This window comes from Neofelis nebulosa, chromosome 10, assembly GCF_028018385.1.
Source record: "Neofelis nebulosa isolate mNeoNeb1 chromosome 10, mNeoNeb1.pri, whole genome shotgun sequence".
Classification (NCBI taxonomy): Eukaryota; Metazoa; Chordata; class Mammalia; order Carnivora; family Felidae; genus Neofelis; species Neofelis nebulosa.
The window spans coordinates 22286413-22308335 of NC_080791.1; the positions used below are offsets into that span (position 1 = coordinate 22286413).

General features: G+C 49.6%; 1 protein-coding gene across 10 annotated transcripts in view; it reads left to right on the forward strand.

Annotated features, from left to right (window-relative positions):
- PKNOX2 (PBX/knotted 1 homeobox 2) overlaps positions 1–21923 on the forward strand; it is a 319107-nt gene that overhangs the window by 283113 nt on the left and 14071 nt on the right. For 8 of the 10 annotated variants that reach the window (XM_058687202.1, XM_058687198.1, XM_058687200.1 and 5 more), the window contains 4 exons: positions 2009–2197; positions 13633–13762; positions 14216–14313; positions 15109–15228. In XM_058687202.1, coding sequence (XP_058543185.1) covers positions 2009–2197; positions 13633–13762; positions 14216–14313; positions 15109–15228 — 537 coding nt within the window. The remainder of the gene's footprint in view (positions 1–2008; positions 2198–13632; positions 13763–14215; positions 14314–15108; positions 15229–21923) is intronic. The other 2 variants (XM_058687206.1, XM_058687207.1) reach the window with 2 other exon arrangements.

Consider the following 21923-nt stretch of genomic DNA (forward strand, 5'->3'; position numbering starts at 1 on the left):
CATGTGCCTATTTGCCATCTGTATATCCTCCTCAGTGACATGTCTCATGTTGTCTTTTGTCCCTGTTCTAATTGGGTTGCTTGCTATGTTACTGTTTACTGCTGAGAGCTCTTTATATATTCTAGAAATAAGCCCTTTGTCAGATACATGGTTTGCAAGTATTTTCTTCCAATCTATAGTTTGCCTCTTCATCATCTCCTTCACAGGGTCTTCTGAAGGGCAAACACTTTTCATTTGGGTGGGTCCTAATTTAGCAGTTTTTCCTTTTCTGGGGCAAGCTGGTATTGTCAAGCCTAAGACCTCTTTGCCCACGCTTAGGTCCTGATGATTTTCTTCTGCATTCTTGTTCTAAAAGCTTATAGTTTTATATCTTACATTTAGGTCTTTGATCCATTTGAGCTAACTTTTATAGAAGATGTTAGATTTCAATCAAGGTTCACCTTTTTCCTTGTGGATATCCAATTGCTCCAACATCAGTTGAGCAATGCTTTTTGGAAAAGCAATTTGGCAATAGTTATCATGAGCCAAAAAAAATGCCCATAGCTTTTTTCCTGTCATTTCTGGGAACTCACCCTAAGGAAATAATGCAGACACATGAATAAAAGCTGTAACTTGGAAAACAGTCACTGGAATGTTTTTTGTAAAATTGAAGAATTGAAAGTAGCCTGAATGCCCAACAATCAGAGATTGCTTAAGGATGGCACACGTGGGAAAAAATATGCAACAATTAAAAATATATTTACTCAATTATCTTTACCCATTCAACAAATATTTACTCAGTACCCATAGTGTTGGTGCCAGGATAACGTGGTAAGCAAATTAGACACCATCTCTCCCTTCTAGAAGCTCACAGCCTGGAAGGGACAATGGAGAAAATAGTTCCGGTGCTTAGAAAAATACATTTGGGAACATCTGGGTGGCCCAGTCAGTTCAGCATCCGACTTCGGCTCAGGTCATGATCTCACGGTTTGTGAGCTTGAGCCCCATGTGGGGCTGTGCGCCGACAGCTCCAAGCCCGCTTGGGATTCTCTCTCTGCCTCTCTCTCTCTGTCCCTTCCCCACCTGTGCACATGCACTTTCTCTCTCTCTCTCTCTCTCTCTCTCAAAAATTAATAAATAAACATTTTGTTTTAAATGAAAATACATTTGGTATACCAAGGAAAAAAACAGGAAACAAAATTACACACGGTGAAAAGACAAAAAAAAAAAATCCTTGTTTTAGGGTGATTGGGTCAAGCATAGTTTATTGTCGTCTTTTCCAAACCTCCCGCAGCACTTTTCTTTGCATAATAATAACAATGATAAAGAGAAAGCTCCAGTTGAGAAACAGCTTCTTGCCAGGGAAGGTTGGGAATATCCATTTGAAGAGGCAACAGGCACACATACAACAATCCAAAGGGCACAAGAGTAACCACCACGGACAGAGAGGTGTTTCAGAGCCCAGCTAAGTCATGCTGGATGATTCAGTCAGTCAATAAGTATCAATGGGGGGCATCTGCAAGGTGACCTGTATTACATGAGGCACTCAGAGTACATGTGTAAGAATAGACAGTCCCTGACTTCTTCGGGCACTCACAAGAAATTCTGATCTCCATCTTCCTCGTGCCTGTTCAGCACTTCACTTTTCCACTTGTGAATCCTTTCAACCAACCTAGACAGTTGTTAGGGAGGGCATAATTATCCCCATTTTTCAGACAACAAGGTGCAGAGCAATTGCCCAAGGTCACACAGATGACACGTGGCAGGGCCGGTGCTAGAGACCTGGCTTTCATCTCTGTGGTCCTCAGAATACCATTACTCAAGAAAGATTGTGTTAACAGTGGGCTCAAAGCATGCAAACAATCAGCAGACAGCCGTAACTAGAATTTAAATCGAGTGGATGAGAAAGCGTATACCTGGGGCAGGGGATGGGCTTCTCCCCCCTGGTGTGCTCAGGGCTCGGGAGCTCAAGGCAGCATGGGGAGTGTCATCTGAACACCTGGGCTCACTTCTCCCCTTTTCTCCCCAGATGGTGAAGGCAATCCAGGTCCTGAGAATTCACCTGCTGGAATTGGAGAAAGTCAATGAACTCTGCAAGGACTTTTGTAACCGATACATCACCTGCCTCAAAACCAAGATGCACAGTGATAACCTGCTCAGGAATGACCTCGGGGGACCCTACTCCCCCAACCAGCCCTCCATAAACCTTCACTCACAGGTAACACACAGGGCTGGGTCCTAGCTCCTAAGCCAGGTGTAGAAATGTCTGAAGGTCCCCTGGTGGCCTAGGAAAGTGGAGCAGGCTCACTGGATCCTTTCAGCGTAAGGGCCCTCCTCTGATCCACTCCTTCTCATCAGCAGTACCAGAACGCACCGTGCCAAGGCATTAATATTCCTTAGAAGATGACCAAAGTGATTCCTGGCTTCCTGGCCCGAGATATCCTAAGAAGTGTGCCTAAGTGTTGAGATGGAAAGCTTTCCTGGAGGATGAGGCAGGAGCAGAGCCCGAGATGGACTCCAACCTCCTAGCCTCATGCACTTCTCAAGAGGGCTTGCTAAGCTCTCCATGTTCTTGAGAAGGACAGTTTGGGGAAAGTGGTCCTTCCCTGAATCCCACCCACCTAATAAATGAAGACAGTTTCCCATGCAACTGCTTCTCCCAGATCGTTTTCTAGTTGCTTGCCCTACCCTGACTCCTCTGTCTTCCTAAGGTTCAGGGCCACTGTAAATGTCACTTCAAGTTACCCCCCTCCCAAGAGTCACCTGCCACCTTCATCCTGGGGACCGGGGATGTGGAAATGGCAGCTATGTGTTGTAGGTGAGAATGGAGTTTTCCCTCCAGGGCAGAATATTTTCCCCAAACCTACGAGCTAAGAAAGCTGCCTGGTGACCACCTTTTCATCAAACTCACTGACATCTACGTAAGCCATAGCTCACCACTTTCTTCCTTTCCCAGTGAGCTCCCGAGTCTAGGACAGACACGTGGAACGCCCCTGGAGGTTTAGAGTAGCCTATTCTCATGAGACAGTTGGGCTTGGGGGAAAGGATAAGCTTTCTAAGATTGATAGGTGCTGGAAAGAATGCCTAAGAAAGGGGGTGTCATTTTTATCTCTAAGCTTTAAGGGCCAACACACTTAATCCATCCCTCCAGGTTGGTAGAGGCAGGGGAAGGGTCGGGGGGGCCTCTAGAAGGTCAGCCACGCCTTGCACATATTGACAACAAGTATTACATTAAACCCACCCCAGAGGGATCTCTGTGGGACTTGACAGTGAGTACTGCATGGGACATGAGGCAAGAAGTTTATTTCCTCTTCCCATTGCTTGAAATCACCAAATCACTTTATTACAGATCTAAAAACAGCCGCCCAGGCTTCTGCTTGCTAATATTCTCTTGAAATAGACTCATTCCTTCAGAGTCTTATTGTACTTTCCCTTATGATCAAAATTAGCAAGAAACTTGCATAAAAGAGGACAATAATTGCTCAACGAGCATCTCGTTTGTAATTTATTAGTTTCTATTATTGTGGGTTACCATGGCGACGCTGCGCAGCCCCGGTGACGGGAGAGATGCAAGATAGGAGCTGAGGAGGCTGTGAGGCCTCACCAAATGGAGATGCACATTTTTATCAGTAATTTTCATGAAAATAATAAGTGAGGAGTTAATGAGATGGAAAGCCATCCTGTGGCTATTGTGAATTTTTTTTAAGTGTTGATCTAATTAGAATGCATCGGTCAGGAAAAGTAATGAGGATTTAGTGCCTCACAGAGATGTGAGGATCATATCAGAAAATTAGCACAAGTCTTTGGAAATAATCAGGTCCTTGGAGAGGCTCTGGATTTCCCCTCCTGGGCTCTCCAAGTCTACCTCGAGCGCTGACATTGGGGGTGTACCAGGGCAGTGGGGGGAAGAAAGGAGGGCCAGGGGGCTTAGCAGCCACAGTGGCCCACTTCAGGTTGGGGTCCTGGGGCTGACAAGTTAGTCTGCAGCAAGCAGGGCCACTGGGGATGTGGAGTTGGCAGAGAAGGATAACATGGTCTCTGGGTGAGCCAGGGCTCAGAGATGCTGCCTGCGAAAGTCGGTCCTCCCGGGAAATCCCAGCATTCGGTGCCTCTGAGCTTTGAGGACGGAGGAGGGAGAACTTTGATTCCCATCATTGTAAATATCAGATCTCTGCCCGACAGCGAAGCTGGCCCTGGGGTGGCCACTGCAAAAAAGCTTCTGATCTGCTTAGAAAGAGGAACTCAATCAGGCAAAAACAAAGACAGCCAGAAAAAGAAGAAAAGACACTTAGCAAGTACTTCCGTTTGGAATTTCTCAAACTTGTCCCTTCATTGCCTGTGACTGCCACCACGTACGTAGTTCTGACTTCAGTGGGTAAATAAGATAATTACACACAGGTTGCTGCCCTAGATTCCTACCGGTTCCCCTGTCCTGTCTGGCTAGCCCTCAGCCCTCCACACGCACACACGCACACACATACACACACACACACACTTACCTACACATGCCTCTTAAGCTTCTGTTGCTGGATTTGTTGTCCTAAAGCTCTGTTCTTGTCATTCTCTGAGCTCGAAAGCTTGGATTGTCCTCAGAGGTTTCACATCCTATCGCCTGATATTCAAGGCTCCTTCCAGGTCCCCATTCGCCCATGCCTGTTTGTTAGGGTGACGCTTCCACACCTCTGCAGGACCAAACCCAGCCTCTTCTGCAAGGACAATAACAAGGCTGCTCTCCCCTGGAGGTCTCTCTAGGTGCCCCATGCAGAAAGCACTTTTCTTGCTCTCAACTAACTGCTAGAGCACCATAGGCCACTTATATGTAAATATCACATGTGACTTTATCTCTGAGTCGCTAGTGTAAGTGTTATTCTCCCCTCCTAGATGACAGACGTGTTTTGGGTACAGACAGTATTTTATATACAATTATAACCCATGCCTGGCAGCGGCTAACCCAAAATCTTCTGCGTGGACGGCCAGTAAACATCTGTTGAAAGAAGTAAGACAAGGAGAAAGAAGGAGACAGATCAAGAGAGGCCAGAGGAAGCCAAAGGAGGGAAGGAGAAATCAGAAGAAAGATAAAGGAGAAGAAAGACAACTCTGGAGAGTCACATTCAAGAGAGGAGATACAGGAAGGATGAACATCTGTGGCGGGGCGGGGGGGAGGGGGTGGGACAGGAAAGGGTAGGAGACGCAGACCGAGGAAAAGGGAAGCGAGGCCCCAGAAAGATGGAGACGAGGCAGAAATGAGAGGGAAAGTATGGCAGCCACAGTGGGATGAAGGGACAGGCCAGGCAGGTGTGGTGTCAGTGCAAAGTCAGGTGCAGGGAGAGGGAATGTGAAGAGGACGTGCCCAATGCTATCCAGGTCGGACTCCTGTCACTGTCTCCCTGAGCTGCTGGGGGTGCGGGGCTGGTGGGGCCTTCCCGGGAAGGAGAGTCTCCACTGCCAAGAGACTTTTCAGGAGAGGAGGCAGACGTCAGGGCATGGGAGCCAGTATGGGAGAGAAGAGAGAAAAAGAGTGTCTGGTGTGGGTGGGTGGGTGTGTGTGTGTGTGTGTGTGTGTGTGTGTGTGTGTATGATGGTTCACATTCGTCATGGTTCGACCTTAATCCCCCCAGCCTGAAATAGCCACACTGAGCGCCAGCCTGGTCCAGGGAGGGGTGTCTCCCCTCTGGAACATGATCCTCAGGACCAGCATTCCAGCCGCCTGCCAGCTTTGTTGCAAACTGCTGGCTCATGGTTTTCCCTATGTGCTAATCATTCAGCCTGTGTTGCAAAGCGGGAGACATTTTTTTCTTCAAATTGGTTCCCCCCACCACCACCAGATGCCATACTGTGTCCCCATTCAGCTCTATGGCAGCTGGGCACATTCGCGGCTTGGCCTTCCATTTCTGAATGTGAACTTTCTCTGGGGAATGGAATCGGGGTAGGGAGTGGGGGAGATTGCTTCCACCGAGTGAGAGAGCTGAAACAGAGTTCCCAAGGAACTGAGCCACAGCTACTTTTTCCCACATCCCCAGGAAGCCGTCCTGTACTGCCCGCACTGGAATGACATCCAAGCTTCCTCATAGCTCCAAGCCCAGGCTTCCTGCAGGGGCAATCCCCTCGGTAAGGAGGCTCATTCTAGACTCCGACTTGGGCTTCTCCTATCTTTCCCTAGAGGGCATAAACTAAACCATCCCACTAGAGAGACCCTAACTCCTGCCTCGCTCAACTATTAATTTGACTTGAAACTCACCCCTCTTTCTCTGTAGGGATTTTAGCTGCAACCCTATTGTGGGCAAATCAGACTTACCTGCGGATCTCAGCCACCCAACATTTGGGGGGCACTTACTGCATGCACTGTGCTAGGTCCTGTGAGAGCATAAGTGAATTGTCCAGAAGGAGCTCCCAACCTCAGTGTGAGGGAGCTGTGAGCCACACCTGAGGATCCTGATCAGTTATATGAGCTATAGAAGGCTCCAGGTCAAGTAAACATTGAGGAAGGCAGGAAAGGAGCAGCTGGAGACAGAGCCACAGGAAGCGGTCTGGATTGAACAAACCACATGTGTGGCTGCAGGTTGCCCCAGCCATCACTCGGCCTCCTTCCTCCTGCCCTGGGAAGGCCTGGGCCCAGCCTGCACACCGTCAGGGCCAGGGTCTGTTCCTGCCAGAGGCAGAATGAGCAAACCTCAGCATATGGATTAGCTAGGCCAGCAGAAGGATTTTGCCCATTGTCATTGGAGAAGTTGGAGATTCACTGGCCTTGGAGGACTTCCTGGAGGAGGGAGATGGGGGGGGGGGTGTGCTATCTGGGAACTCTAAAAGTGAGCGTTCCCTATATAGAGAGAAGTCTGGGAGATGGTAAGGAACAGAGACAGCCTTTCAGAATCCCTGGAGAGAAGCTGGTAGAGGAGAAGAGGCCATTCATTCCCACATCATGCATCTGTTCAAGCCTATTGAGCCTGCTGAGTTCCAAGGATATCAAAGTGGATATGGGATAATCTCTGACCTCCAAATGTCATAATGGAGTATCTTGCAGCCAAGTTGTAGGGGGTTATGCTTTGAGGCTGATAATGATGGCCAATCTCCAAAGATGTGAGAGGTAATGGAGAATGTGGGCGATGGGATAAGGACTGAAAACATATTGGAGGCAAATTAATTGAGTAGCCTCTTATGCTGCTCCAAGAAGATCTGGCAGAGAAAGGGGAAAATTTCAACATTTATTGAGCCTCCCCCACATCTCAGGCACAGTAGGTACTAGGTGCTTTACATATATTATCTTTTTGACTCCTCACAACAAGGCCACAAGGAGCACATTATTTTCTTCATTTTCTCCCCCAAGGAAAGAGAAGCTCAGAGAAGTTAAGATACTGGCTTAAGGTCACACACCTAATAAACAGCAGAGGCTGGGATGGGCTACTCCCAAGTCTATGTTCTACTTTCTACTTGTTAAAATCACTCCCTTTACCTTTTTTCCTGACATCTATGAAGAACCAGAGGTCCTGGGCCCTGGAGAGGGAGAGGTGACCCCACTTAACTGGAGAGCAGGGATTTGAACACTAGAGAGGAAGAAACTAATTGCTGGGAAGCAAGAATTTAGATTTGCTAATAGATTGAAAGTAGGGACAAGAGTGGTACAGAGTGAGCCCAGTTCTGAGACTCTGGGCCTGGCAGAGCGGGTAGAACTCTCCAACCATGTGAAGTCCCTAAAAAAATAGGAAGGGACTGAGTACATCCCTCCCTGGGGAAGGTAGACTTACCTCCTGACCTACAGGGAGTTTGCATTTGCAAGATTAGCAGGAGGTCAAGGAGGTGGGGGCAGTCACCTCAGTCTAGCCCCAAGTTCTGCCCAGTGACCAACCATCGTGAAGATTTGACCAGGGAGTTTTAAGGCTGGTGGAAATAAAGGGAGGTGATCTACCCTGCAAGATCACCACTGGGCTGGAAAGGGGACACCCCCAGACCACAGTGACAAAAAGTGGAGTTCTAGGAGCTATTCTGCCTCACTCTTGCCATAGCCATTAAAGCTGTGCTTTCTGCCAGTTCCTAGCCCCCAGCCCTCCAGCTCAGAGGACCCGGAGACCATGAGACCGCCCTCCCAGCCAGGCTAGTGAAACCTGAGCACTTCTCCCCTTCCGAGAAGGAATGTTCCTTAAGAGTAGCAGCTGCCACTTGTCCCCACAGGCCAAAAGTGCCTTTCCCTTGAGACTAAAGCCCCCAACAGGAGCAGAGCAGGAACAGGATTAGGTGGCTTGTTTACATGTGTTTGGCTTCCCTGAGTTTGGGAGCCCAGCTTTTCCCAGCCGAGGACAGGACTCTGGGCCTGCCAGAGTGGAGGAAGGCTGCCAGGAACGGGGTGTCTGGGGACAGGGTCAACCTCCCCACCCTCCTCACCCGCCTAGGGCGCATGCACACACACACACACACACACACACACACACACACACACACACCATCCCAGGCCAAAGCCCAGTCAGGCCATGTGTTTATTGAGCATCTGTCATGCACCCAACACTGTGGTAGGCAGATGGGGGGAATTCAAGGAAAGATCCCTCTTTCTCTCAAAAGATCTGCAATGAAGGCCAGGGAAAGAGGACACAGAAAGAGCACCATTATGCTGTATGTCCACAATATCAGGCCAACAGGAAGCATTGAAGGAGTCAAGAGAATGGGCCATGGGCATACCCAGGGTGAGTCAAGACAAGCTTTCCTGCAGAAATGTGGCGCCCAGAACTAAGTCCCCGCCCCCTAGCCCAGGCCAGTTAGCCCACAGACCTGCCCTCCTGGGAGGTTTGGGAAGTTGTGGGGAGTGTGATCTGAGCTGGTGGATCAGCAGAGACCCCTAGTGGCCTGGGGGTGGATGGCAGACAGCTGGGGTGGGGTAGAGTGGGAGACAGTGCCCCCCCAGCCCACCGCCATCTGCTTACCCCCACCCACCCACCCACACATTCCTAGGGAACGGCACTGGTTTCTCTAAAATCCTCAGCTGGAAAGACCTTTGCAGCGTCATCCAGTTCGAATCCCCTGCTTTACAGGCATCCTAGTAAGATAAACATTCTGGCTGTTTCAAAATAACTTAAAGGACAGTTTTTCTATCGGTTTTTTTCCTTCACTCCTTCCTTTCTTCCTCCCAACACAGTTTATTCCAGGAATTTCTTCCTTCAGTGGAAGTTAAGTCTCCCCCGGCAACATAAGCCCTCTCCCTGTTAACAGTGAAGACCCGTGGCTCCAGGGACTGACCCGGCTCCTCCTAGGCCAACAGCAGACCCTGGGGTCAGAGTTCACAGTCATTGTCTGGTCACACATTGTCAGGTCACACCCCACCCTCCCACCCTCTACTTCCAAGAGTAATCCCAGAGACTTTCACTTTTTCTTCAGTAAGGTTTCCTTTTGCACAAATCATCTTTTTTTGTTCTCAAATGAGATTTGGAGTAAAACTCACCACAGTGAACACCGTGGCACAGAAAGAGTGGCCGACGGCCCCAGGCGGCAAAGGCTTTGCAGCTTGTCCCTGGGTGGGGATAGGAGGCACAAACTGTCAGCCCATCTAAAGCTGCTCCCCTAACCTTGCTGTGCCTGCTCCTGAGAGGCTCTGTGCCTCTCTGTGTCTCAGGGAAACAGCACGCGAGAATCAGCAGTGGGACAGCTTCTGGGGAGGCCTGCAGAGCCCAGCTCGTGAGTTTCCATCCAAGTCGTGGGTCACCTGGTCCAGGCCCTGCCACTGCATTCCTGGGAAACTCTATGGACATTTTCAGCTTTGGGGCCTATTTCGTACTCTGAAAGCACGTCCTACTGCTAGAAAGTAGGAGACCGCACGCTTCCCAGTTAGATGGGATGGCTCCAACCAGGGAAGCCAGGCTTCTGACAACTTTCCGAGGCTGGGGGACACCACAGACATGTTCCTGGTGGGACAAGGCAGAGCTCTTGACCTAGACAACCAGCTCTGAGCCCCTGGCTCCTGGACAGTTTGGGCAGGGATGGGGGACTCTGGATGCAGAAGAACGTCACGAAAACTGTACCACATGTGCTCCTCACCTCTCTTTGGGCGCTAAGAAGGACACAGCTCTATTTGGGTCCAGACACATCATACACCTGGTTTGGAGTCTGATAAGGCCCAAGAGGAAGCTGTCAAGAAGATGAAAATACTGTGTGCTTAGCCAACATCTTCTCCCCAAGGGGCTTCCTCTGCTCACGTAGTAGCCCCCTCCTCAGAAAAGACCGTAGACCATTCCCAGGGCTTCAGAGCCCCCTTGTCTCCATAGACAAAGGCTCCAGAGAGCCAGACCTTGGGCTTGACCTGAAATGGCTGCAGTCAGGTCACAGAGCTCGTCCAAGACAGGGACGCAGCTCCAGCTCTGGAGCTTGGCCTGGGCCCGGGAACGTCTTAGGCAGGAATGAGCCGGGCATGTGGCAAGAACCGGTCACCGTGACTAGGTCGGCAGTCCCAGATGAATCTCCACTGCTGCTAAGAACCCAAGTGGCTCTAGGGACCTTCTAGGACAGGTTTTAAATCCTGACTATGCCAAGCCCAGCTCCCCGGGTGAGTAGCGTTACCCAAAGGAAGCGGAAAATGATTTATTGGGTGTTCAAATGTGCCAGGAACCTTGCTTCTGTCAAGCCTGGATGTCTGATTCCAAGACACATCTCTCTCTCTCTCTGAGCATCAGCGCAAGAGCCGAAGGACCCGCATGCGAGGCACAGCTGTGACTCCAGGAATTCACTTTGGTTCTCTGGACCTCAGTTCCTCTTCAGACAAATAGAATAATCTCTCTCCCGATGACACCATCGTAGTGGGGAGATTAAAATGAAATAGCACGGTGAAAGCATTGCTAATATTCGATACGTGCAACGAAGAGGTAGTCTCAGACCCACTGATCTCTGGGACCAGCTGAGGGAGGTTTCTAAATATACAGATTGCTGAGGGTCTGATTCAATGATGCTGAGAATCTGTGTCTTTAAAAACTCGCCAGGGCTCTGGCAGGTTTGTGAAACAGCTCGTATTTACAAATGTAAGGGGTGGATGTTATTCCCCCACACCTCAGCGATGCCAGATTTTGCTTCCTCTTTTTTTTGCCCAGCTAAGACGTGGCCAGCCCTGGCCCTGCCCATGATCTCTGTCCCTGAAGCTCTACATTCCATTCCTTTGCTGATATCACTTGGCTGCCTCTGGGCACGTCCCAGCCAACGACCCCAGAGTAGGAGGAAAGGGTAGGAAAGAGAAGAGTCTGATCTCATGCATAAGGCAAATTGCCTTTAGTTACCCAAACTCAGAACCTGGCATGGAGGCTAGCAAAACCACAGGGCAGAGAACCAGCCAGAGCTTGAATAAGCAGGTGAAGCATCCAGGCTCCTCACCCTTCTGCCTCTGGCAAGCAAATATGTGTGCTGGTTGAATCCCAAAACACACATCTTGTATTTATTTTACTGATTTTGCTTGTGTTTCCCTAACCTTGCTGGATACTTTTTCGGGGGAAAAGAAAGTCTGGGACAACTTTTTATGTGTGAAATTCCCAAATACCTTTACCCATGAGGAGCACCGTGGCATGAATAATTCCCAACAAGAGATTATTGAAAAGTCATTTCCATCAGTTTTAGGGGGAAAGGCAGGGAGGGACGCCCTCTTCTATTCAGTGTACCTTCCGACTTCACCTCAGCTTCAAATAACATCAGCATTGGTTTACATCCTATGAGACTTGTTGGCCGGGGTATTGGGAACGAGGGCAGGATCGACCTTAGATGGACACATAGCTAAAAACAGGCTTTGAGGGCTCCTGGATGTCAGCACTGGGCCAGACACATTTTATGAATGAGACTGAGGCTCACAGAACGGCCATCACTTGCTGATTCCCAAGTCTCTCATCTTTCCTCTGGGGCCCATGCTGCCCCTGTACTTCCAGGGTTTGATTGTTTTACCTGTTCACCTTGCCTCCAGTAACTATGTGCTGAACCCCTGTGATTCCAGGAGCACCTTGTAGCCCAGTTCTTGGCACAAGGTGGGTGTTCAATATTTGTGGATGAAGGAGGGCTGTGTTCTAGTCCCATTGCTGCGAACCAGCTGGGGGCCTTGGGTGAGTCACTTGAGTTTATAAGCCTCAGTTCCTTATTTTTCTTCAGAGAGTTGAAATATGTGGCTTTTAAGGAATCTTCTTTAGGCTTCTGAAGGTCCGACTCAGTGTTAGATTTGAATTGCTTGAGTGGGGAGGCCAAGAGTTTGGCTCAAAGAACCTCTAGACCTTCCCTGGAGGCTGAAGACCCAAGCTTCTCCCAGTCCTGAAACAAAAGCTAGGAAGGTAGGGGCCTTTTCTCCCCCCTGATTTAGCCTATTTTCTTGACTGTTTACCCGTGTAAATTCTTACAGCTCATGCCCTGTGACTCCAGGCTTTGAGCATGAGAGTGTCAGCCCTAGACAGCCATCAGACGGGTCACCTGGTTCAAGCCCTCTCGTCAGATGAGGAACTATGGTCAGAGGAGCTCGGAGACCCACGCAGGTCTCGTACAACTCCTTTTGCTGCATCTCATTGGCCACCTTTCTTGCTTTCTCCAAATAAAGCCTAGACACCCAGCCTCTCACACACCCAAATCCTTCCTCACAAGTTCTCCCCACACCGAGCAGGCAAGCAGGGAGGACTTATTGCAGCCTTCGTGCGTGGCAAGCGGAGTCCCTCAACATCCAAGGACTTCCTTGCCCAGCTGTTACATGGCAATGACGAGGTGACCAGAGTGCCAGGGAGAAAAATGGTCTTCTTATCTGCTTTGGCTACTGCAAAAACAAACTGGAAGGATTGCTTATGGGGAAAATGGGGGCTGGCAGGTTGATAGCACGGGGCAAAGGGAGACTCTGTTTGCAGTGGGATTCGGTGTTGTGAGCTGGAGGTAAAGGAAGGAATCGATGAAATGTGCAGACGGGTGGCTGAGGTTGAGGCTCCTATGAGATGCCTTTAGGAGGCAGGTTATAAAGAGACTAGGGTGGCTGTCTTTTCTTATGATTTAACAAGTATTTTAGTAGCTACTGTGTGCCAGGCACCTGAGCTAAGTGCTCAGTTACAAAGATAAAACATTGGAGGCCACTTATGTGTGGAGCTTGGTGTAATAAAAAAAATGTCATCATAGGTGGGTGAGGAAGTGAGGTTCTGGGAGAAGACAGTGTCAGGGAAAGCATCCAGAGACAACAGTGTGAAGGGTGAAGAGGTGGTAAGCAGATAAAGCCTGGTCCTCAGCCCTGGCCACACATTAGAACTACTTGGGGAGTTTTTAAAACGCCAAAGCCCCAACCACACCCCCAATCAATGAAATTAGAATCTCTGGGGTTGGAACTCGGGCATCAATATTGGAAATTCCCAAGTGAAGCTGAAGTGGGGACCACTGGTTTACGAGATAATTTATGTCTCAAGTTTCAGAAGAATGGAATGGCTATGTGGGTAAATATTGTTGGTTGGTTGGTTGGTTGGCTGGTTGGTTGGCTGACTGGTTGGTTGGTTTTTAATATTGAGCCTTCTTATTCACCCCTTCTAGGAGGCCATAAGAATTGTCTGTCAGATTTGGGTCCTGGGAGGAGCAGGAGGAAGGGAGGAGGGCAGGCAAGAAGGAAGAAAAGGGGAGGACGAATTTGGGGTTGTGGCATCTAAGCATTTAGTGACATTGTCACAAACCACACACCTCCCTTACTGCCAGGACCTCCTGCAGAATTCCCCCAATTCCATGTCTGGAGTCTCCAATAACCCCCAGGGGATTGTGGTTCCAGCCTCAGCGCTCCAGCAGGGCAACATCGCCATGACAACCGTCAACTCCCAAGTGGTGTCAGGTTGGTGCAGGGGATTGTGGGGAACACTCCTGGGAGGAAAATGGGGTGCCCCAAGGTGGGGGGCAGGGTACTGTAGGAACTATCTTAGGAAATGGGAAGGGGTGTCCCCTGCCAAAGAGGGGCTCCTAGCTCGTTTCCTTGACTAAAATGCTCTATAAGTTTATAGATGCTTAGCACCAAGACCTGATTGTGATGGTTCAGAACAAATTTGGGTCAGAGTCTCATGAGCCCCTCAAAACCAGATAAAGCTATTGTCCCTTCCCCCAAACAGTTCCCACCAGAGGCTCTGCTCTCTGGACCCTGTTCCCATCCCACCCACCCCCACAATAGGGGCTGAATGCCTCCAGAATAGAGGGTGTTTGCATAGGAGTGCCAAGGGATTTGGAAATCCTGCTTGCCCTCACTCCTACCCACCCCCATGGCAGGGGACCCAAAAACTGGTTGTCTCCTCAGGTGGAGCCTTATACCAGCCGGTTACCATGGTAACCTCCCAGGGTCAGGTGGTCACCCAAGCAATCCCCCAGGGAGCCATCCAGATCCAGAACACACAGGTGAGTGTGTGTGCATAGGGCATGCACTTGGGCATGGGTATGGGGGAGGGCAGCTGTAATTGTTTACCATGTGCTGGGCACTTTACACAAGTAGCTCATCTCATCCTTATTATTCCTCCAAGAGGGACCAGTTACCCCCAGTTCACAGATCAGAAGCCGGGTGTTGGAAAGGCTTTATCAACTCCTGGGATTTCACTCAAAGGATCTTCCACCTCCTATTCCTGGTCTCCACCCTGAGCCACTCTGTAGCTCAGTGGGATAGAGCACACACACAAGTGGCGGGGAGTAAGAAGATCTGAGGTCAGGCCTGAGATGTGACATTAGCTCTGTCATCTTGGATGAGTCGCCTGACCTCTCTGAGTCTTGGAGTTCTTATCCGCAGAAGGGGGATTCACACCAGCTGCACAGAGCCCTCCCAACCTGCAGGGCTCTGTGAGTGCTGACCATGATAATAGGTAGGAAGGTGCTTTGCTAACTGTGAAGTACCCTAGAGATGCTAATAACTAGTAGATGGTTTCTGGCAAATTTGTCTCTCCTATACCCTCCACATGTCCCTATTTCCTCTGTGTCCTCTCTCATCTCCTTCTCCACACCTCTTCCTCTTTCTTCTTCTTCCTGTCTCCCATTCTCTGAGGGGCTGGTGCACGGTGACAGGAAAGGTGACCTCCCCAGGGCCCTAAGAATGAGTTGCAAAAGGGGGTTGGCAGCGAGAGCCTGCCGTCACTATAGCAACAGGTCCCTAGCTGCTGGCCCGCCCGCCTGCTGATGCTGATTTTTTCTCCACGTGCCCTGAAGGTTAACCTTGACCTCACCTCCCTCCTGGACAATGAGGATAAGAAGTCCAAGAACAAACGAGGAGTCTTGCCCAAGCATGCCACCAATATAATGCGTTCTTGGCTCTTCCAACATCTCATGGTGAGTGTGTGTATATTGGGGGTGTGGAGTTGCAGCATGGGGCATGAATAACTCCCCCAGGGTCAGACTCTGCTGTCGTCCCCAGATCTCCACAGGGTGTGGCCCCAGAGAGAGGCTCTCTGATAGAGATCTCATCTTCCAGAGACCGGGTCAGATGGGAGGATTTAGTGGGGCCTAAAGCTGGGACACTCTCTCTAGTGCTTGCTACTGACATGAAAAAGTGTGACATCAAATGAGGGAATGGGGATAGACATGTTCTGAAGAGAACTAAGGACTGGGAAAGTGTCTCATGAAGGCGGTGAGATTCCACGGGGTCAGGGCTGTGGTTGCTACAGGTGGCCACGCACACCCCTGCCCTTCTCCCATGGAAGAAAATGATGATTCTCAGCTCGTGCTCTTCTGTTTCCCGGAGTCCTCACCACTGGGGTAGCAGTGTATGTGTGTCCCTTTTCCCTGTCCCTCTGGTCAGAACAATGAGGCACGGTGCTGGGGAGTGGTGGCTGTGACCATCGAGTCTGGAGGGAACAGCCCAGGGAGAAATCTCCTTCCTTACGTAACAACTGCCTTCATAAGCCTCTATGGTTGCTTCCATAAAATGGCAACACAGCCTTGGGTTTCAATGTAATGTCTATAGAGAGTCTGCTGTGTGCACTAACATGATGGCAGTTGTGTGCTGTATACATTGTTAGCAGCAGCAGATAGGACTTCGGTTGAATGTCAGGACTGAATTTGAAACTATAATCCCCTAGCAACATTCAAAAGTTGTAGCAATAAATGAAGACCAATGGCCATGTCTGGGCTGCCTGTGTAGGATGTGTGTGCATGCGTGTGTGTGTATGTGCACGTGTGTGTATGTTTGTGTGTGTGCTTGTGTATGTGTGTGTGTTTGCGTGCATGTGTGTGTGTGCACGCACACACATGTGCACACCAGAGCGGGAGGGTAGATTCTGGATGCACCAGCAAACTGGCAGGAGTCTGCGAGGTCTTGGCCTGGCAGTACAAAGACAGACAGAAGCAAACAAATACCAAGGACTGTCTTGGCCTGTGAAGTGTGGGAAAGAACGGGGAGTGAGGGAAAGTCTTTCTTCAGAGAGGAGAGGAATCAAAGGGATCATGGGAATTAGTCAGTCGGTCAATCAGCAACCCTTTATTTGAAATGGGAGTGCCTCCGAGCGCCTGGGTGGCTCGGTCAGTTAACGGCTCAGGTCATGATCTCGCGGTTTGTGGGTTCAAGCCCCTCGTCGGGCTCTGTGCTGACAGCTCAGAGCCTGGAGCCTGCTTCGGATTCTGTGTCTCCCTCTCTCTCTGCCCCTCCCCCACTCATGCTCTGTCTCTCAAAAACTGAATAAACATTAAAAAAAAAAAAATTTGAAGTAAGAGTACCTCCAGAAGCCATGAAGCCCAAGCCTGGGCCATCATTCCCAGATATGGGCATCTTAGGGACCCTGCCCTGGAAGTGCTGGGCCCACACGCCCAATGAACAGGAAGAATTGTTCAACGGTGACCAGTGAGGGGCTGGAGCTCTGCCTCTCCCCTCACATGGCCAGCTCCCAGCTCTAAGGTCTTGGGGCCACCCCAGTGAAAGCTGAGGAAGCAAAATTTGGAAGCACCACCTAGAGAACAACCAGGAACCTAATTTGGAGAGAGGGGGTTGGAAGGCTACGGGTCAAGGTGAGGAGAGGAGGTTGGAGAGACTCCAGGAACTTAGTGTTGAAGCCAGGAGCAGGGCCAGGTATGGAGGCCTCCCTCAGGCCTCCTGGGAGCAGCTCTGACTCAGTAGCCGAAGACGGTGGTGGGGATGCCCAGGCCTCTTGCCTGTCCTGGTTTTCCACACCATCCGGGAGCCCCGGTGGCCCTGTGAGCCCTGTGTCCATGCTACAACTCCCAGCCCCACCTGTGGGAAGAAGGGCTCCCTGGGAACGATCCATTTCTGTGCCCTGGCCCATCATACCCAGCATGGGGGCAGCCGTCCCTCTCCCATCCCCACCCTGCCACGGGTCCAGAGCTGGCTCCACACCTTGTGGCCCAGTGATGTGTAACTCTACACTATGAGTGTGGTTGAAGCTCATGGGCGTTTGAGGGAGCCAAACCTGAGCTCAGATCTAGACTCTACCTCTTACTCTGTAACCTGGACATACTCACCTCTTGTGAAGATGATGAAGAAGCAACGGAATAATTGCCAAGATCCTGGCACACCGAGGGGCTTAATACACATTAGTTCCCTGTCCTTCCTTCCCTGCCTCCCCCCACCCCATGCATTTTTGAAGACTGATGTGAACATACCTGCAATATCATCCCTGAGGGGGAAAAAAGGCAAGCATAGGAGGGGAGAGGAGGCTGCAATACCATTTCCCCTGCCCACAAGCCCAGGCGCCCAGGCCAGCACCTGCACTGACCCCTGCTGGCTCCTGCTTCAGCTACCTGCCACACCCCATTTGCAACTCGCCCCTGACTTAAGTCTTGAGACTACAGCGTCACCCTATCTGTCCCTCCTGGCTGTGTCTCCCCTCTGACCTTGGACTTCTGTTTACATCCTGCCCTTTTGCCCCCTTCCTGCTGAACCCCCCTCTACAGCTTAGGGCCGTTTTTTTCCACTCGATGGCCACTTCCAGCCAGACTGGGGATGGTGGGAAGGTAGAGGTGGAGAAGAGGGGGGGTAGTCACTGAGCACAAAGAAGAGGGGGAGGAAAGACCCAGATCGGCTCTACAAAAGGAACTGGGAACCGTTGAGAGGGCTTGCTGAAAAGCATGAGTAAGACTTTCTGCCCCACACCCTCCCACCCTGGACCCTCTCCAGCTCCCAGTGCACTCAGTGCGGATACTATTAACAAAGCACTTAACATTGGCAAAGTCCTCCCTCGGTTAATGCCTTCCTCACAGCGGCCATCAGGAGAGGACAAGGGAGTGACCCCTAGCCCTTTAAAAAGGTCACAACTCAGAACCTCTGGACCGGAGAAGGAAGGGATGGGGAGATGTCCAGGCTCTAGCGACACGGCATGGCACAGCTGTCGCCTGCAGGCCTAGGCTGGGCCATGGATCAGCCTGGCTACCCAGACACAGGTGGACGCACACGCCCCCAGACCCCAGTTCAGGAGAGGCTATGAAGACTGGGTAGGGGAGCACAGCAGAAAGAAGACAGGCTTTCAAGACAGACACACAGGGGCATGAACTGAGGTCCTGCCCCCAGCTGTGCAATCTCTTGGAGTCTATTTCTTTGAAAAAAGATGATACCCATTTCTCATGCTTGAAAAATTAAATGGGATCACATGTATAAAGAGCCAACCTTGGTACATAGTCACATTTGAGAAATACGAATCCTCTTTGAACTTTCTAGAACAGTGCAAGGACTTAGTCTAGGACTAAGAGCAAGTTTTTGAGACTCGGGCCCACAATTTGTGCAAATTAGAGGTGGACGGCTGATCTGTTGTTCTGATCTATAATACTTACTGATTTTGCCATCTTTTGACCCTAAAAATGTACTGAAGAATACCATTACTGGCCTGTTCTGCGTATATATGTGTATGTGTGAAACCTCCATGTCTTTCTCTGACTCAATTGTAAATTACTCCAGGATAGAGATCATACATTACATCTCTCCTGTGGGTCCTAAAGATTTGCTTCCCAAAGTGTGTACCTTTATAGGATGTTACAGGCGTTGCTCCCAAGACAGGTTAAATGAGTTGGGGAAAATCTGGGTTATACAAAGTTTAGCTCAGTTCTTGATTCTTAGTGAATGTGCAAGAGGGGTCATGATTGGAAGATCTCCCCAAACATATTTGATCACTCGAAGACCGCCTTTGTTTTCATTGTCACTTTGAGGAACAACTCTGAGACTGTAGCTCTTGGGAGATACAACTCTGTGGTAATGCCTTATGGGCATAGAGTAGCTGTTCAAGTTTTAGGAAAATAGGGTAGAAAAAAGTATGAAAAAGGACAGATCTCAATATACAGTAGACGTTCTCCTATCCAGTACAGTGGGGACAACCCATTTGTTGATGGCTTAAGTGGAAAAGTTGGCTGAAGAAAGGAACAGCCATTAAAAAGATACATTTCAGAGGCACCTGGGTGGTTCAGTCGGTTGGGCATCCAACTTCGGACCAGGGCATGATCTCACCATTTGTAAGTTCGAGCCCCACATGGGGCTGTTTGCTCTCAGTGCAGAGCCCAATTTGGATCCTCTGTCTCCCTCTCTCTCTGCCCCTCCCCCACTGACACTGTCTCCCTCAAAAATAAAAAAATAATTAAAAAATAAATAAGAACAAAAAGATACATTTTATTTTAATGTAGAATATATGCACACATGTTGGTTTGCAAATGTCCTGATAGAGGGGGGAAGATCTTTTTCTGATTAAGGGTCATACTTTTACCAGCACAGACCTCTCCTATAGTAGAACATCTATAAATTCCATCCTTATTTAACATCAATAAGAACTTTGATGTCTGGGAAGTAATCTGGCTACGGGATCTTTCTAGACTTTTGTTATGTATTCCAGCCTCTTAAATTTGCCTCACCGATCCTAACTATGTGACATTTTTAAGGAAATCGGAATCTCGAATCTTTCCAAAGCATTCCACTTAGTTTTCTTAGCAAGAATAACCTTCTTTTTGCACTTCGATGGTATTGGTTTACAGAATAGTTAATTAAATCACATGATTACACTAGCACGTATAGCCGGAGTAAACCAGTCTGGATACAAACACTGCCAACTTCCTGAGAAGCAGATACTATTGTCTAATGAACATTCTACACAGTAGCCTGTTCACCTGGAGCATCCAGGACAATGTGGACATTAGTTCACCTGGGTTGCAGAAGAGATGGAGAGCATATGCTAAATCCACAGTCTCGATTAGGAGAGATTGTTCATTAAAACTTCTGTCATAAATACTAGTCTTTTCTGTTGTCTTCTTTCCCTCGGGGAGAAGCTCGTATTCTTTGACTCCTTTCGTCCTGTGTGTGAGGCTTCTTGTCGTTTCCACTGTTGTGTGGCATTAGCAGCTACAGAAATAGATTCAGATGACAGAATGCTCCTGAACTGGGACTTTCCCCCCAGAGCCTTTTTTGCTGTGAGGCTGCAGTGAGATTGGGAAGGTTTCATCCATTAGCCGCTTGCTATTGGGTCCCCAAAGAATCCAGTGATATTTTCTTACTATTGCCTTTTGGTTGAAAGAGGCCAGACTCCTGCTGGAAGCAATCACTCCATAGCAAACCCAGGCCGGGGGAGAAACCCCAGCAGAGGGTCCTCTCCACGGAGGAAGGAGAGAAAGGCTCCTCTCTCCTTGCCCAGCTTCTGCCCCCACCCCCTGTTCTAGAGATCCTAGCACCCCTGGCCCTGCCAGGTCACTCTGCTCATCTCCACCCAAAACATGACTGTTCTCTGTGCTGCTGCCACTGAAGCACTTTATAGAATATTCTCTGCATGTCGGGGGGGGGGGGGGGGGCGGTCCCAGAGAAGAAACCAAGCCCCAGCAGCCCCTGCAGGACGGGGGACAGATCTATGCGAAGCATCTTCAGACATCATCTCATTGAATCCACCCAGCCAGTTGTCCTCATTTTACCAATAACAAAACTGGACTCAAAGGAAGGAACCTATTCCCCAATATCTCACGGGATTTGAGCCCAGGTCTGTGGTGCCTCGCAGCTCTAATACGTCACCCACTAGGCTACACTGCCTCTGCATTGGCCCAAGAAACACCACAGCATCTCTGGGCTCCCATGCCAAGTCTAGGTGAAGTAACGGAAGCTGTGAGCAGAGGCTCTCAGTGGAGACAGAGAGCCCTGTCCTGGGGGTGGTGGGTGGGATGCAGGACTTTTATATGCCAGCCTTAGTTTCCAGACGCAGTGAGGCCGCCTCACCCTCCCTTCCTTTCCTCTCCCTTCTTCATCCATCACATTCACAGCGCCAGTGTGGCATCCAGCCAGGGTCACAGTTGTGCGCTGCTCACAGCCATCTCACCCGACCCTGTGTCCCAGGTGGCTGCCTTTCCACCTGGCCACACGCAGCTGAAGGGCCTTTCTCCGGGGCCCTCGTCTGAAGTCTGATGATGTCACAAAAGCTGAGAGCATAAAATGTACCAGCGGACTTCTCTTGGTGGTTGTTGTTTTTTTTTTTTTTTAATTGAAATGTAATTTACATACCATATCATTCACCCCCTTTTTAACTAAATTTGGAGATGCTTAGTATATTTAGAGTTATACAGTCATCACCACTAACAAATTCCAGAATATTTTCATCACTGAAACACTTTCTGTACCCATTAGCTACTACTGCTCCTGGGCCCTAGAAACCAGTAATCCACTTGCGCTCTCTGAGGATTGGCCTATTTCAGATATTACATGAATGGAATCATAAAATGTGTGGTCTTCCGTGTATGGCTTCTTTCACGCAGCAGAATGTAACCAAGGTTCATCCCTATTGTAATACGTATCAATGCTTCCTCTGTTTTATGGCAGAACAGTATTCCATTGTACGGATAGAACACATTTTGTTTATCCACTCATCAGTCGGTAGGCATTTGGGTTGTTTCCACTTTTTGGCCTCCGAATAATGCTGCTATGAACATTCCCCTACTCTGCATGATCCGAGCCCGTCCTTATCTTCGTGAGTCTTTGTCAGATCCCCAGCTATTGGAACCCTCCATGCTGGGCTTATCCCCGCTGGGTGAAACAGGCTGCTGCATCCATGGGTATACCGTGT